Below are 15,308 nucleotides of genomic sequence, written 5' to 3' on the forward strand. Positions count from 1 at the left end.
CCAGGGACCCCTGGGAGTCGTGTAGTTGGCCTCTGAAAGGGGGAAACCCATTCGTTTGAACTGAGGTGGCACAATGCCCCCCCCCCTTCCCCCAAAAAAAAAGAGCCATCTTGCCTGTACATAACCCTAACCTGAACGTATGGCTAGGGCTTTTTTTCGGGTTGCTCTTTTATTGGCAAGACGAAAAAAGGAGAGACAGAGAGAGAGGGAAGAAAAAAAAAAACTGACAAGGATATGGGCCAACTCTACTCCGAAATACAAAGTAGTAACAGCCTTATCCCCAGTATCTGCCACAGCCGAATTGATCTACCTCAAACGGTCCGTCCAATTTTTTTCTCTGCTCGATCCACTGGAACCTGACTCGCAATTGGCTGTGTCGAAAAAAAAAAAAACCTCCGCAATGTCCGGACACTGAAATCAAACTCGCTTTACTCTGTAGTACAGAGCGGGTTGGTCAGACGTCATCACATCATGTTGGAGACGCCATCAACTCCAAGCATCTGTTGTATTACACCACCGATGACTGTTTCAGGGCTGGCTTTTTCCTTCTTTGAAAAAAAAGTCAGTTCGAGTTGGATCTGGTCCAACTTCTTGTGTCGCCAACATCATCCATCTCGTCGGGACTTCGCCGTGGCACAATCCCTGCTCGGCAGCAGAGTTGAACAAGTCGTTAGACCCGGCGAATGACCATGGAACGCTGCTGTGATGCTGCGGACTGAGCCCAATCAAGATATTCGTACCAAATTGGGCCAAAGCTGATGCTACTGGGGAACGTCAATAGTTCGCCGCTACCAGTTGGAACAACAAGGTGAGTAATGATATAATCCACAAAAAGGCCGCGCATAATAATACAACACGAGGACTCCCGCGGGACGGGCAGACGTACGCCAAACCACAGACGATGCATAGGCGGCCTCCACCCAAACAGGGTCCAGTCCCTACTTAGCGTCAGGTGTGTTGGACGCTGGCCCTTGGCAAGGTGAAGCGCGCAGTCACCTCAATCATATTCTATTCTCCTGATTCATGGTACCCCGCAAAGAGATTGCAGTGACCCCATCTTGGCCGCACCGAGAGGCTCGCTGTTTGTGAGGGTCCGTTTCAAGATAGGGAGTCTTCAGCACCAGTTGAAGGCGCGTGTGTGCGTATCCTTGTTCGCCGGTGGGAGCATCATGCGGAGAACTCGTCATGGAAGCTTTCTCGTGATGGTGTCGCCACGGCAGATCAAGTAGCTCATCGTAGCTGAATGCGCAAGCTGGAGCTGGAGCGTGCCGAGTTGAGTTGCACATACGGAGTACCACGATGCACCTTCTTAGATGCCAACCTGGTTGCGTTTTATAACAGCAGCATGTCCCACCGCAATGTTCTAGAAACTGGGGCTAGAAAGCGGGAAACGTACAATGATGCCTTCTTGCTCGCTACCCGGGTCGTCACTCGCGGCTCTGATGACATGAATGGAGGAGCAGTGTGGTTTTGCCAACACCTACTACCCACTACCGGGCCCAGAACTCAGCCAGGCGGCAGCTAGTATATTAGACGATGCTACCGAGTAAGGACCAGGTTTAACTTAACCGTCTGTACGGAAGAGCTCCACCAGTGGCGACGCCGACAGCACTAATACGCCGATGGCCAGGAGCAGGAACAAGATGAGCGTTCGCCATCGTGGAGATAAACGAGTAGAACGTGGGTACTCTGGTGTCGTGTATTAGTCGTGCAAGTTACCGTCAGCGCCGACAGCTCGTCTAATCAAAGTGTGTATGATTTAGAATATCCAATGCACCGGAGGTAGCAACATAAAACAGCCGACCTAGGCTGTGTTGCTTGCCCACCGTAGCTTGCCTAGGAGGCACGGAGAAATACGCTCCCGCATCGCAGGTGAAGCGAGGTGCAGACGGTAGGAGGATAGCCAAGAAGGGCTGCTGATGTACTCTCCTCCCTTCGGCTTCTCCCGTAGCAGTGAATAGTGTTGAAAATACCAATCTTTTTAGCGTTTCCTGCTGGCTGGACCATCGACACTAGCCAGGTATTGTCATTGACTTCCGATTCAGCCGCACCATGAAACCTGTTCTTATCGATGAGTACAACTACTTGACTCATGGCTGTCATTGCCGAGGCACATAGCTGGGACATGACGACGACATGTCCAGAGTGATACGCCATGACTCGTCTGGTTGGGATTGTCGCAAATACTGGCGCGTAAAAATTTTGACACATGAATGTCGAAAAGAATTTGTCCTTGTGTGAACAGAGTGTTTTTGGCAGGAGGTCGGCCGGGGCCCAAGGGGCAGACACGATTTGAAGTCGAACAAGTGCAACTATCTCACAAAAGATAGCTAGGTAATCAATTAGTGTAATAACTGACTGCAGGGATGGGTGTCGAGTTGTACTCCGTCTTGCCAGTCACGTACCTTGGTACGGAGTAGCCGGGCTTTGCACCTGAGACGTCCCAACGCTGTCTTAACTTCTTCCACTAGTTAGGTTAATAGTTAGTTACCAAAGCAAGCCGTATCTTCTCCGCACCCCGTACTCTGTCTCGTGGTTGGGCTGTCTGAGCAACGTGGCGTATTTCAGAACTCGGGAACAAAGCAGGCTCGAAGGTTGATACTCCGTACGACAGTTGGAGAGACAGCGGTGATCATCGTGCTGAGCAGTCGAGCTATCAATATTATGGATGCCTCCGTGCCTGTCCGTCAAACAGTATTTGGTATGCACGTCTCACTAGCTCCAGGGGTGGTTGCGGGTCGCGATGACTGGTAGCCAATATCAAATGAGCTACCTCATCAACGTGGCCAGCCACATGGCGATTCCAAGGTGTCGCGGCTCCATAGACCATCGGCATAGCAACTTGGTGCTCTGGGAGGCAGTCAAGACTCAATAGCCTCGAGATGTCGATGTCAGCATTCTGTTACTAGTGATGACCCAAGATGATAATGAACGCTTGGGAGAATAGTACTTGGTTTTGCGTCCCTGGGTAGTTGACCAATCGGCTACTCCGAAGATTGATGAGGTGTTTGTGACACGAGAAGCACGTTGTCAGTTCGACATCAGACATCTGGAAAAACGTTGCTTTGGAGGAGGACCAACCAACGCGCAACGGGAATAGAGGACGGCACAAGATTGAAAACAAAATCTGCGGCAGGAGCCTCACGCCTCACCTGCTACTTCCCCCGTACGGCAGGTAAGGACGTACCTAGGTACGTACCTTCCCAGATTGTCAAACTGCCATGTTTCTGAGCTCAGGTTCGCCTCGGTGGCAGATTGTTTCCAAAAGCAGCACACTGAGTGCTGAGGCCCAACCCACCGCACCGGGTGATAGCTGCGCATATATTCGCACTGCGCATTGCCAGAACAGCGGAAGAATAAGATCCAACGCCCTGTACGGAATACATGTCCTAATCAAACCGCGCCGAGCTGACCACCTCGCCGACAATCACGAGCGATGCCTAAGGCCCCGTGTGGAGGTTTTCTGCTATTATTCTAATCCTCCGTTCTGCTGTGATACGGAGTTACATATGCACGGAGTATGTGCATGCAATCCGGCTCGTCGAGCACCTCGGTGCCCTCGCCTGGCAACTTGGCAACTGGGCAACCCTGGGCCTGACTCCTCACCAACCCATCATCACCGCAGTCAGCAGCAAGCGGTTGCATCTTGGCATCCTTGCCTAGTTGCTAGCTTACCTCCAGCGACAGGGCTGGCACGATATTCATAAGACTTGGCCTTTTTGAGACCCTTGTCTGTTTCCTAGTCATGGGGTGAGTGGCGACCTTTTTTCTTTTTTGTTTCTGGGGCTCTGGTCGAGCAGGGGGCCTAGAAGATACCCGACTTCCTCGGCGGGCCAGCTTGCGGTGGAGTGGTGTTAGGCTTTAGCCAGGCTAGGGACAGGCCAAGGCCAGTGAAGGCGCTGACGAAGGAAGGGCCTCCAGCCAATTACAAGCCGATGCACCGTTGGTGGTGATAGGGCCAGACATTACAATACAGTCCACCATACGACACGAGCGGCGTCTCACGCGATGGACACTTTGCCAGGCAGACGTGCGAATTGTTACGGAGCAAAGCACTCTTTGCACTCAGGGCTCAGCGTCTTGGAGTCGGCGAAGCGCCATAACGTTGCCCCGTATGGGTTTGTGCCGCGGCCGCCACTTGACGACATGGACGGACAGAGTGGCCTGCTGCAGACTCGTCGACCCCTTGGGCGTGCCAGTACGGAGCGGATGGTGCGGGCGATCGTTACCTCGCGAATACATGCTTGCTTCCTCAGGTTGCTTTGGTGGTACGGCGCAGCTGTGCCAGGCACCAGCTCTCTCCAAGTACAGACGGAGTATTTTCAATTTCTGCGGAGCGCACTAATAAAAGAAGATACAGAGCGCCGCTTACGGAGTAGCAGTCGGTAGTACCTAGAGGCTGGTAGTATCTGCGAAATCCGCATCCGGCTAGTACTTACTCAGCCAGACACCTACAAGCAGCTTCCAACAGGCCTCAAGTACCAGTCCAGGTACATGCATACGCTGTGCACAGCACATAGACGCTTGATTGGCCGCTTGTGCTCTGGATGTGTGTAGAGAGAATGGAACTTGCTTGTATACCAGACCTCTCTTCTCATCGTTCACATCAGGAATTTCTGCCTCCATGTCTGCCCCTGGCTAGCTGGATCCTTCTTTTCATTTACACATATTAGCAGTACTCCGCACAGCCTGTCCCTCCCATATGCTCTTGTCCCGGGCTGAAGTAGCTACTTTATTTCGCCCACTGTTGCTCTCTGTCGCTCTCTCCCTCTCTCTCAATTCTGTTTTCTTAAAAAAGCACAAGTCAAGGTATTCATTCTGGCTTTTCGTGCCCACTGCCCAGTATCCCGCAAGTCTCCTTCAATCAGCTGACCCGAGAACTCGCTCGGGCCTGCCGCGACAACTTCGGACCACTTGGGCACTTGGGCAGTTGGGAAGAGGCACTGGGACCCCTATTCGTCTCCGTGTCTCGGGCGCGACTCAGCACGACGAGTCTTGCTGGCAAGTGCCGAGTTAAGGCTTGTTTCTTTGACAGGCCGCAAAGTGTCGCGCTCGCAGCTGTTTTGACGTAGGGCGTCCCATGACGAGTTGGGCCTGTGCGCAGAAGCCCATTGTTCCAATAACCCACGGACGCCACCCCTTTTCACTGATCAAACTGGCAATAACTTCTTCACCCCACAGGCACCACCAGTTGACGACCGGGCTGCAGGACCACTTCCGACCCGTGCTTTTGACCTGAGCCTCGATTTTTTCTGCAAGTGATAAAGCATCTGCGACTGAACTCCTCGACAAACCGTCGCCGGCCCTCTGAAACTTGTCGCCGCGGAATTTTCTTTGGAGGGAAACCTCATAACTACCGGGCAAAAGCGTTTAGCCTTTCTGTATACCCTTAATTTGCCCGCCTTCGCTTGTCTGCTGCGCCTCGAAAGCTTCTGTTCCAATCCTTGCGCCCTCCTATCATGCGCCGGACCTCTCCGCCATCTTCGACGTAGCATTGTTGATACAGGGACTTGAAACGCCATATCCTGGGATCCTGTGACACGGAACCAAACGAACTTTCCTCCCGTTGCCCGCTTTAGCGCGACCTCCTCGGTGGCCCTTGGCGACCGAGCTTCGCCCACGCCGATTTCCCTCGCCCTCGCAACGGCAATCGAGATAATAGACTTCATCATCGGCGTGTCATTCGTTCCCCTGCGCTGCGGTACGCTTAGTCAAGCGCAACTCTGGACCCTGGGTCTAACATCTTCAAAGCAAGGCCATATTCACGCATTAGCTCAGCTATCCTGCTAGCCTCTCCTAGCCCTACACATCAGCCTGCAGCACCATCCAGTATATATCTCCCATGTTCAGCCGAATTCGAAACCAACGAAATTCAAAACAGAGCCCTGGCTTCCATCATCATACCAGGGGGGATTTAGAGACTGCATCTCCCCTCTGTGATTTGGACCCAATTGGCTCTTCTAGTCTTCCATCTGCGTCTCAACCTCGATTCGACGCAGACTCGGCGCCTTTCGCGGGCGAGGACTTTCTCCCTCAGCAAGGTACGACGAGTTGCCACTTGCTTCTTCAGCCATTGGATGTGTCCTGTACTTGGCCTCAACTGTCTGGTCTGGGCATTGTTTGATACCTGGTGAGCCATCATCGCTGACTGTTATCGTCCATAGGAGCTGAGTATCCATCATACCAAACCGCGACTCGAGGCAGTAGGGCCAATCGAAAAGGCTCACTGGGCTCAGCCACGAGCGCTCTTCCTCGAAGAGTAGGCGCCATTGACAACAACGTCATGGCAAGCACCGCGGATAGAAGCCGCTTACGGCGCGAGAGGACGTTTGTCGGAAGTGAATGTGCTGTTTGCGAAGAGCCCCTTGAACACACCCTCCAAGGCGAGCGTATATTACAGTTTTCTTGCTCCCATGTTTCCCATGAAGCATGCTTTTACGAATATATACGCGAGCTCGAAGGGCAATATTGCCCGACTTGCGAAGCCCCGCTGCATCTCGACACCAGCCGAGGCGGCAATGTTGTCGACATCAGTTTGTCTCCCAAAATAGCGCACGATCCGGGACTGGATACATACTGACTTCGGAGTTAGACAAAATCAGTAACCTTGTACGAACCGCGGGAGGCGATATGCCGTCCACTTCTACACCAAATCCCGCTTGGGATAGCCAAACAGTACGACCGCCGAGCGTTGACAGCTATCAGAGGAAATCCCATTCTCAGCCGCCGAGCAGCCTTGGGCGAGAAAGCGGAACACGAGGAAGCAACCGCGACACCCGAGAGCCAGCAATGGATGATCGATACAGCTCTTCCAGACATGCCCGAAGCGACAGCGAAGCTACTGGGGTTGCTTCGTCTGGCGGGTATCCCGAGACAACGCAGAGCACGCCTTGGCGGCATGATTACGATGTGCAGGCCATGGAAACGACCCCGGGCAGTCCGCGCACTATTTCCCGAAATCCAATTCCTCCTCCAATCGTAACGGTTCGATCGGAGTTTCCCACCATCAGTCGCTCTCGACAGCAGCAGACCCTTACCTGCTTGGTCACGGTGGAGGCTGCTGACAACAAATGGAAGCCTGATCCGGAGGACATCAGTTCGTCGCCGCATCAAGCACTACAAGCTGGTTCCAAGATTGACGAAATTGTGACACAAGCGGTGACACCTACGCCAAGCGCTCCGAGGTTCATTCCTTACGAACACCCTGAGGTTCTGGAGGAGATGACGGAAAATTTACGAAGTCGGGTGGAAAACTGGCACGGGCTGGATTTCAGCAGGTAAGTCATTGTCTCGTCTTTGCGCGCTGGCAGACAAGGCGGGGATAGTGGCCTTGGATGATGTGGCGCCAGCGACTCGACGTACTAACAATACACGTCCAGATTCGGCCAGCTGAGGTTGTATGGCACTTTGCGAGTCGGCAAAGACAAGATTTCGTGGCAGGAACTCGAGTGCTACTTGTTCGCCGAGATGCTTATCTGCGTCAAGGAGAAGAAGCTACCTGCACAGGCCGTTGCGCTGTGGGATGATGGCGCTGCCCCGAGGAAGGCGACGCGCTGCACACTCAAAGGCAGCATCCTTATCAAGAAGCATCTGGACGAAGTGTCAGAGACGGGGACTATCGATGAGAATGTCTTGACTCTTAGTCTCTCTGTTGCGGAGCTGCCACAATTCCACCTGCGATTCGATAATCGAAACCAGCTCAAGCTGTGGAATCAGGCGCTTTTGGATCTCCACGTAGTCGGGAATTCCCCTGTCAGAAGCCCCGACTTCGATCGCGGGGAAATGTCTGAAACCGACGAAGAAGCGGAGTGGCAACGGTCTCGGCCACAGAGAGTCTCTTCCACCACCTCTTCATGGGGACCGAAATCCGTCACGACGGCACCTACCGAGTACACCAACTTTGCAGTCAAGACCTCTAGCCACCCGCGTTCTTTGATACATGTCCCCATTGATGTGGTGGTTGTCGTTCCGATATCCTCATCTATGCAGGGTGTCAAGATCAACCTTGTTCGTGACGCGTTGAAATTCATGGTGAATGCCCTCGCCGAGCGTGACCGCATGGGGCTCGTCACTTTCGGGTCTGGGGGAGGTGGCGTGCCCATTGTTGGCATGACCACGAAGGCGTGGCCGGGCTGGACCAACATCCTCTCGTCAATCAAGCCGGTTGGTCAGAAGAGTCATCGTGCTGATGTCGTCGAGGGAGCAAACGTGGCCATGGATCTTCTCATGCAGCGCAAGCACAATAACCCCATTGCGACGATTATGCTCATCAGTGATGCGTCAACGGCCGATGCCGATTCAGTCGATTTTGTAGTGTCTCGAGCAGAGGCTGCCAAGTATGTCAAGGATGCTCTCCTCCGTCCGCGTGTGTTTGAAACGTCAAGGTTGGGCTAATACGACATGCAGAATCACCATTCACTCGTTTGGATTAGGCATGACTCACAAACCCGATACCATGATTGAATTGTCCACCAAGACAAAGGCATCCTACACCTATGTGAAGGATTGGATGATGCTTCGAGAATGCCTCGCTGGCTGCCTGGGGTCGATGCAGTCTCTGTCTCATCAAAATGTCAAGCTGAAACTCAAACTTCCAGAAGGCTCACCTGCCAAATTCCACAAGATCAGCGGAGCTCTGCAGATGACCAAGAGAGCCAGTGGCCGCGACGCAGAGGCCTCTCTGGGCGACCTCAGATTTGGCGACAAGCGAGATATTCTCGTTCAACTTGTCATCACGTCAGACAGTACCTCCCAGGAGCAACTCCCACAAGACCCGTGGGATAACATCATTTCCGGACTCGAGGCCCTCGGTGGCTCGGTAGAGAACGATGCTGAGCGAACATCATCCGTCGAAGAGGTACCGTTGGTTCAGGCCGACTTGAGCTGGGGCGACATTCTCCGTGAGGGCACCCTTCAACACATGCCACGGCCATCGCTCCTGGCAATCACCATGTTGCCTCCAAGCGCCAGCCAGAAGAAGGCCTGGCACAACTCCCCGCCGATTCCACCGCATCCTAGCATCGTGCAGCGCCGCATGGAGCTGTTGACGTCGGACATGCTTACACGGGCACTGACCCTGGTAAGCCGAGGCCAGCACGACCGCGCGCACACCTTGCTGAGCGAAACGAGGTCTATTCTCAAGGGCTTAGGTAAAGGCGGACTGCCTCCGGTGCCGCCTCCAGGGAACAACAACAAATCTGCTTCACCAACAAGGCATCCCGGCAGCGACTCGCCGCCCAAGCCAGCAGGAACCCCTGATCGGAAGCGCAGCCCCTCTCCCCCTTCGGCCACTTCCTCTGGCGCAAATGGCTATCCTGCAGCTCAGCTTGCCCGAAGTCGCTCGACCGACGGTATCGGACTCGGCAGCGGCATAGACGCAGGCACGGTGGCTGCCCTAGACGCTGAACTGGAGAGCAGTCTGGAGTGGATCAACCACCCAGCGGTCTTTGGACGAGACAGTCGCAAGGCTGTTTTGCAGGCCATTGGAGTCATCAGCTCGCAGCGTGCCTTCACCTTTCGAACCCCGATCGAGACGCTCTGGTCTGGCCGCGTGAGTGGCATCAAGCGCCTCGCTGATAAAAGCAGAGAGTGGCGAGAGGAAGGCGGAGGCGAAGGTGGCATCATGGAGGAGGCATAGCTGTCGGTGCTTACATCGTCGTCATTCCGCGCTCAGCTATCAGCCGCCGGCTGCATCGGCACTCGCACTTTCTTCCTCCTGTGTGTCACCAGCCCTGTCGTGTAATGTTTGCCACGGCAATGGCGTCCGCTCGCGGCTTGGAGCTAGCCGGCGCATGCTCACCGTTTCGCTACCATGATCTCTCACGCCTTGACGTTTTACGACTGTCGCCATCTTCATAAGTTTTGGAGCCAGTGCGCTCCATAGCATTCACAAGCCGAGCTTGACCACAGATGTTTTCACATACCCAGGCAGTACGTCGCGCCCCAACCAGGTCCAATGCACAAATCTGTCCCACGCCGCACAAAAACGCTACATCCATTACTGCCTTATTTTCACTATACCTGCCACGCTACGCTACCTTGGATCTGTAGTGGCGTGCTGTCTAATGTTTAGCGTAAGTCTTTTGCGTTTTATTCTTCTGGATATATTACACCACAGCAATCTTTTCTCTGGCAAAAGTTGGACAGCCCGAAGGTTCCCCCTGGGCAGTTAGTTGGCTTTGGCATTCTCTGACGAGGCCAACGTTTTGCCCCCGGTTGGGCTGACCTAGCCCTCAGCCCTTCAAGAGCATGCAGAGACTTGCTCTTATTTCATAGGTTATTGGATGACTGTTTCTGCTTGGAACCTGTCTGTTCATTCCCCCCCATACGTCTCACCTCGGATGTTGTAACGCGAGGGTGCGAGGCGCAAGCAAGCGGCAAGATGAGGCTTGAAGGAATCTTTACACATCTACGTGTCTTCATCATTTATCATTAGGATTTTCGCATGGCTGCAAGTATGCATTCTTGCAGCAAATGTAGTGGAGGACTGTAGGTAGATGTGGGAGTATAATGCACGAGTTTCAAGCCATGTCTTGTGCTTTAATGGAGCACACAGAAATATGAGAAAGCGGCCATGCGTAGATTCGACGACCGCAGAAGCCTCCCCGAGCCTATTCTATCCATGCTTTCTCTCGACTTTTGTTTCTTGTGCAGTACATACAAATTTTCCCTCTCCAGATGAGAGAGGGTAGGCATCCGAGTAAGCGATGCCACTATGTGGCTCCGGAAATGAAAAAGCCAGCAACTCCTTTACCGCCGCGGCGTGTTGTTCGAGGTTAAGTTTGCGTCTTGTTCTACGTAGTCCAACATGGTACCTAGTCCTCGTCCCAGTTCTGCGACAGGAAGCTGTTAGTAGATTTTGTACAAGGGATTGGGGAAGGGTGGGAGCTCACAGGGTTGGGGCCAGGGGGCTTAGGACCGCCAGCCTGTCTTGCGACAATGATCTGGTCGACGGATAAGACTGTACGGGCGGCTTCGGTGGCGAGCTTGATGGCCCATGATTTGGAAGTGAGAAGGTCGAGTATTCCCTCCGAATTCGCGTCAAGGGTACCGGTGTTGTCGTTGTTCTGCGGGCGAGAACAGGTTAGTAAAAAAGTAAGGAAAAAAAAAAAGATATCCAGGGTGTCTATCAAAGCAGATCGAAAGTTACCTCAATGTCAACACCAGTATCGCCATCCTCATTGTTGTGGTGAGCAGCGTACAGCTTGCTCAAAACTTCGGTGGCATCGAGGCCACAGCTTTCGGCCAAGGTACGGGGAATGACCTCGAATGCTTCGCCATACTTCTTGATGGCATACTGGCTTAGTCCCGGGGTCTTTTCGCCGTGGGCTTGTATTCTCGCGCTAAGTTGGATTTCTGTCGCTCCGGCACCAGGCACGAGGCGGGGATCACGGGTGATGGCCTTGACTACGTTGACACCGTCATCCACGGCGCGCTCTACGTCGTCGAGATGGTTTTGAGTGGCACCACGAAGGACAAGGGTAGCAGTCCTGGTGACTTCGTCTTCTTGTCTGAAGACGGTGACGCGATCACCACCAATCTCGAGCGTCTCGACCACATCGATGTTGCCCATTTCATCAGGCATTGGAGCACCCAACCGGGCAAGAGGGGTGGCACCGACAACCCGACAGACCCGGCGCAGCTCGAACTTGCTGAGAATTCTGATGCAGAGGATACCGAAGCGGTTGAGGTAGTGCATGGCCAGATCGCCGATTTTATCGCCGCAGACGACAACACGGAGGCCGGAGTCGTGCAGTTCCTTGATGGCGGTCTCGAGCTGGGCTTCTTCGCCTTTGCTAAAGTCCACCATTTCCTTGGCATTGTGCAGCAGAACAGTACCCTTGGTCTCAGTCTGGCTGATGTCGATGGGACAGGTGAAGACGCCAACCTTGGCACGGCGGGCCTTCTTGACAGAGCCATCCGGCTCCTTGGGAAACACCATGCCCCTGACGACTCGGCTCTGGTCCAGGCTGCCACCCATGATCTTGACGACGCGGATATTGTCAACGCTGAAGCTGGCAGGGTTCTTTGGCAGGACGGCCAAGACAGCTTCAGCGACGAGATCGGCCAGGAAATCCTCGTTGCCGTTCTGCTTGCTGGCGATCACGGTCCGAATGGCCTTACTCAACTCCTCCTGGTCACGGATATCCTGGACCTTGTCGACTGTAAGCTTTTCCAAGGTCTCCAGGGCAAAGTTTTGGGCCTTTTCGTAGCCCATGACAATGTCTGAGGTCTTGAGACCCATTCGCAAAAGGTCCTCGGCCTTACGGAGCAGCTCACCGGCCAAGACAATGACCAAGTTGGTGGCGTCGCCCATCTCGGCTTCCTGCTGCTGGCTGGCCATGACAAGGAGTTTGGCGGCGGGGTGGACGACATCGAGCTCCCGGAGAATGGTGGCGGCGTCCGAGGTCAATATCATCTTCTGAAGGTGGTTGATGACGACCTTGTTGCGGCCATAGGGGCCAAGGGAAGTCTGGACGGTCGAGGCAATGGCACGACAGGCGTCGATGTTTCGCAAGACGGCGCCGTCTTCGGAATCGTAGCTGGACAGGGGGGGAGCGGGGGGCGGAGGGTCGCCAATATGTTAGCAAAGCTGGACAAGATCAGATGTCGGAGAAGGAGGGCACGGGACGAGGAGGGGCAGACGGGCGAAGTTGAGGTGTGCGAACTCACTTGTTGTAGCCTTGCTTGAAAAGGCCGGCGCTGGGAGCGCTTGGGATGTTGAGAGACATGGCGGCAAGGCTGTGTGGGATGTGAGGCGGGCAGAGGCTCACGCTCGAGCTTGCGACGAGCAGAGGTAGAGGCGGTGATGAAGTCCAGGTCGGGGAGATGCGCAACGATGTTGGGGCTCAAGACGCGAAGCTCGGCCGTGCAGTGAAAACGGCCCCGCCAAAAAATCCATGGTGTTGAAGCGGGGCCTTTGTTAATCCGCACCCACCACTTGGCCAAGTAAGTAAGTACTACCTAGGTAGGTAGGTACCTAGGTAGATACTCCGTACTCCGTACCTTGGGTACCTCCAAGCACTCAAGTACGTGCCTACCAGTACGCAGCTTCATGGACGGGACATGGACACAGGTAGCCTTCGCGTTGACAAACGTTCAAGGTCATACTCGCCGCCTGTTGCCAGACTCGTTGCCGGTGGTGCGAATGCTTGTGCTTGAGTGATGTTGCGAGTAAAATTGCCGGCGTGTCCCCAAGACCCATCAGTCGATGTCAGTCGCCACGCCCAACGGCAGCACTTGAGGATGCTACTGGGACTCCAATCAATGCACCTCTTCTGACGCGCCAATCGCCTCGTCGCAAACCAGAGCCTCGCCTCGCCTCGCCTCGCCCGGCCTTGCCTGGCCGCTGTCGTCGTCCATCTTCGTGCATCTTCGTCCTCGCTCCCCCCAAGGCTTGCCCATCCTCATTGATCCTTCGACTGACGGCCTCCCCTCATCGTCGCGTTGCCTGCCACCCGCCCTCCCTGCGTACAGCGCCTTTTTACAACGTCTGGCATTCTTCTCATTTTTCTTCCGCTGCCGCCATGGCGCCGCCATCCAGTGAGTGCTACGCCTCCCTTGTGTGCCGGGCTTGTTCGTACTCTGCTGGGCGAATGAAGAAACAGATAATAAATGGAACATGGGCCATTTGCCATTTGCCGTTTCCCATTTTCTACTCCGTACTTTCCATTTCTACGTTTTCTGCCCACGTTCGCCGCATACCTCGACATCGAGTCCCTCCCCGTGTCGCGTCCATCTGCGCAACACCTTTGGGGCCTCTTTGTTCCTTGACAAGCAGAATTCGCCCTTTGCCTCCTCTTCCCTCTGGCCCAACACCGGCTTTCACCAACAACGTCCTCGTCCCCAAGCTGCGACATCGTCCCCGCAGCAGCCGCCATGCCTCCCAAGAGAAAGTTTGCTGACGTCGAGCCCGAACCGACAGCCGTTCCTCCTGCGCTGCCTCCCTCCGTCGAAGAGGCTTATCGCCGCAAGTGCGTGCAGCTGAAGAACCGCACAAACGAGGTCGAGGATGCCAACGACGCTGCCAGATTGCGTCTCGCGCGCATAAAACGCCAGGTTGAGAAGTTGAGGATAGAACGGGCCTTTTTGCTCGAACAACTCGCCAAGCGCACCAGCACCAACGTCGAAGATTCTGAGGGTAGCCCGAGCCCACCACCAACTGTGAGCTTGCTTGGCCCCCGTCAGGACTCTCTTTCTCCCTTCATTCTTTCATTGTTTTTTTTTCTAATAAAAAAAATGCTAACAGGTCGAGTAGCCCAAGGACAAGCCGCTACGCATCAAGCGTGGCCATCGAAAATCTGCCCTCATTGACCTCGACTCCAAAGCCACCCCTAACAGCTCCTTCAAAGGACCGGCGTCGCCCTCACAGTCTCAGGTCAAGCGAGGCTGCGCCTACCCCGACGGAACCCCTACCAATGGTGTCAGCAAGCCATCCAAGAACCCCAAGAGCGCATTCGAGCTCTATTGCGAGGACGCCCGACCCATCCTCGAAGCCAAGAGTAAAGATGAAGCTGGCGATGGCGATGGCGATGGCGATGGCGATGGCGATGGCGATGGCGACGGCGATGGCGATGGTGATGGTGATGGCGATGGCGATGGCGGCGCAAACATTGACGAAGAGCTCACCCGAGCATGGGACGACCTTCCAGACGCGGAGAAGGAAGAATATGAGACCAAGTTTGAAGACTTGTCCAAGAAGTCGGACGACAAGGACGATGAGGAGGAGGACAAGGACGCAACCGAAGACACGCCGGAAAAGGAAGAAAAAGGCGGAGATGCCGACAAGCCCGAAAATCAGGACGAAGATGTCGAAATGACCAATTATGACACGGAGGACCAGGATCAGGACCAGGACCAGGACCAGGACCAAGACGCAGACCAGGACGGGGAGACACAGATGGATAATGACGGAGATGATTAGACTGCCGGGCATGGAGGCATTTGGACAAAATGTCACTGCGGGGAGTTTTGATTTACTTGTTTCGATCTGTTGATTCTCTAGGGTTCAACATACAGGAGGCGCTTGTTTTTACTTGTACGACATGTCAGCGGGTTGAATAGGACCAAGAATATAGCTTTGGGCTATTGGATTTCGTATTGATCCCATCTGTTGACTCGCACGTAGAGGATGTGAATGAATGCCGCCCTGTATTCTGTGCATCTTGGGCGGTATCGAGGGCCTATTTCTGCTTGTGCCTGCATATTTCCCCAAACGCCTGGTGCCGCTAGCATTGTAATGCGAATTGCCGGGTCAAGAGACCAAAATTTTGACTTGAAAAAAAAAAAAAAAAAGCCCTGACTGATTC

General features: G+C 54.2%; 3 protein-coding genes across 3 annotated transcripts; 2 read left to right on the plus strand and 1 right to left on the minus strand.

Annotated features, from left to right (window-relative positions):
* Nucleotides 1-5,842: 5,842 nt before the first annotated feature.
* Nucleotides 5,843-9,637, plus strand: MAM_02297 (von Willebrand and RING finger domain containing protein; the record flags this gene model as incomplete). Its single annotated transcript, XM_040821096.1, has 5 exons — nt 5,843-6,041; nt 6,165-6,533; nt 6,593-7,277; nt 7,380-8,336; nt 8,407-9,637. The coding sequence occupies 5 exons, from the start codon at nt 5,843-5,845 to the stop codon at nt 9,635-9,637; spliced, it is 3,441 nt and encodes a 1,146-aa protein (XP_040680510.1).
* A 1,177-nt stretch (nt 9,638-10,814) lies between these two features.
* MAM_02298 (T-complex protein 1, theta subunit) lies at nt 10,815-12,731 on the minus strand (the record flags this gene model as incomplete). The annotated part of the gene is made up of 4 exons (XM_040821097.1): nt 10,815-10,832; nt 10,893-11,066; nt 11,150-12,542; nt 12,673-12,731. The coding sequence occupies 4 exons, from the start codon at nt 12,729-12,731 to the stop codon at nt 10,815-10,817; spliced, it is 1,644 nt and encodes a 547-aa protein (XP_040680511.1).
* Nucleotides 12,732-13,878: 1,147 nt separating this feature from the next.
* MAM_02299 (High mobility group, HMG1/HMG2) lies at nt 13,879-14,923 on the plus strand (the record flags this gene model as incomplete). The annotated part of the gene is made up of 2 exons (XM_040821098.1): nt 13,879-14,163; nt 14,258-14,923. 2 exons carry the CDS (start codon nt 13,879-13,881, stop codon nt 14,921-14,923), a joined length of 951 nt encoding a protein of 316 aa, XP_040680512.1.
* Nucleotides 14,924-15,308: the final 385 nt, after the last annotated feature.

Source organism: Metarhizium album, assembly GCF_000804445.1.
Source record: "Metarhizium album ARSEF 1941 chromosome Unknown scaffold_4, whole genome shotgun sequence".
NCBI lineage: Eukaryota > Fungi > Ascomycota > Sordariomycetes > Hypocreales > Clavicipitaceae > Metarhizium > Metarhizium album.